A 1,679-nucleotide genomic window follows, 5' to 3' on the forward strand; every position below is an offset into this window, starting at 1 on the left:
CAATATATTTTAGAATAATTTTGTGAGCAGCTTAAATGCATGTCGTTTTTGTTTTGTATGGGTGGGGGATAAGAAATTTGAAAAAGAAGTGTTTAAAATTGTTTTTTTTTTTTAATTTTTAAAATTTTAATGGTGTTTCAGAATGTGACAGAAGAAAAGAAAAGAAAAGAAAAAAGAAATTCTATGTAATTCGTGACCGCTATTACGAAAGTCCGCCGGTAGATTTTCCTCAAAACCTATCGAGTGTCGCTGTTTTTACGATAAAATAAACACCACGTCTCTGTGCTACATCTATAATTACGGTTAATGCAATTTCACATCTCTCCTTCAAAATATTAAAAATAAAAAAAATGCATTTTTCAAGGAGAGATGCGAAACTGCATTAGCCTCCTATAATTTTATAATGAATTTTATAACATATCAATATCCTTCAATATAGATAGAAAAACAAAAATAACTGCTGCTAGAATTTAGAATGTTTCTACTAAGTTCCTTTAAATTATTGAGACTTATTGCCACACATGTTTATATTATACAGAATCTCATCAAAATAATAATTTCTAAAAGAGTACTTCCTATTTATAAATTCTTGGAAGGTTTGATGTGTCATTCCAAATTGTCAACAACGTTATTCAGCTGTTTTGGAGTTTCACATTTCGTCTGCGAAATGTTTTCGACTATTGGAACTAATACATTATGAGCTGAAGAACATAAACAAAAATTCTATTTTAGGAACCATTTATCCGTTGGACAAGACTTTCATCACGAAATACGATAAGAATTTATACCCAAAAAATCGTTCTAGTACTCACAGGGTATCCACCGATTTTATTGATGAAAGAAGATGTCACAACTGTCTTTGGTATAGCAACATCTTTGACACCTAAGAGGACCGGCATGTTTGTCTTGAAGACGGGAACCTGTTTAAAGGATGGTGGAGTATAAGAGGCACAATGGTTATAGTTGGTGATAGATTCGGTTACAGAAATGTCGAAGATGTCATTGGGGGTTTAAAGAATTAAATTAAGGAAAGAGAAACTAATCACTTTAGAAACTAATTACCACGTGTTGGGAGTGTTTATAGTTGTCTTCCTCTAACACAGGAGAGTTCCCAGTCAGTGCGCACGAGAGTAATTAAGAGCGGAGAAACGAAGAGAATTTATTATGACGAAGTATGCGAGAAAATGAAAAGAGAGAAAGAAAAAAATGATGAAAAAGAAAGGAGTAAATAATTAAAGAAAAGAGACATCTACACTCTAAAAAAGTGTGCGGTGGGGTTGTTTGGGTTTGAAACACCAGAGCATATTTTTTTTTAGATTCTACTCACGCACCGTTTCAAGCTAATTACGAACATCAATTATTTTTCGAGAAATTAAGGCCATCCTTCGATATTGATACACGACTTCATAGCAAGACTTCCGCCCGTCCCCGTCCCACAAACCACCTTTTAAAAAAATTTGACACAACCCCCGCCCCCCCTTTTCGGCTACGGGGAATACGAATCTGCAAAAAAATTGGCAAAAATCGGCATTTTTAAATTACCACCCACACCTCACCCCCATTTTTTCACTTTTTTCAGAATTTTTTTTTTCAAAATATGCAGAAAAATACGGAGATTATGATTCTGAAAAAAATTTCCAAAAATTTTTGTAAAATTTTTTTTTCAGAATTTTTTTTTT

At 33.0% G+C, this 1,679-nt stretch overlaps 1 protein-coding gene across 3 annotated transcripts in view; it reads right to left on the minus strand.

Annotated features, from left to right (window-relative positions):
• Window positions 1-1,415, minus strand: part of LOC106867191 (programmed cell death protein 2-like) — a 14,013-nt gene extending 12,598 nt beyond the window's left edge. The window contains exons 1-2 of one of the 3 annotated variants that reach the window (XM_014911989.2): window positions 1,332-1,415; window positions 813-920 (exon numbers count right to left, since the gene is read on the minus strand). In XM_014911989.2, the coding sequence (XP_014767475.1) occupies window positions 813-899 (87 nt within the window). In that variant the 5' untranslated portion in view covers window positions 900-920; window positions 1,332-1,415. Of the gene's footprint in view, window positions 1-812; window positions 1,283-1,331 lie in introns of those variants that run through there. The other 2 variants (XM_014911990.2, XM_014911991.2) reach the window with 2 other exon arrangements.
• Between the last annotated feature and the right edge of the window lie 264 nt (window positions 1,416-1,679).

The sequence above is a fragment of the Octopus bimaculoides genome, chromosome 3 (genome assembly GCF_001194135.2).
Source record: "Octopus bimaculoides isolate UCB-OBI-ISO-001 chromosome 3, ASM119413v2, whole genome shotgun sequence".
NCBI lineage: Eukaryota > Metazoa > Mollusca > Cephalopoda > Octopoda > Octopodidae > Octopus > Octopus bimaculoides.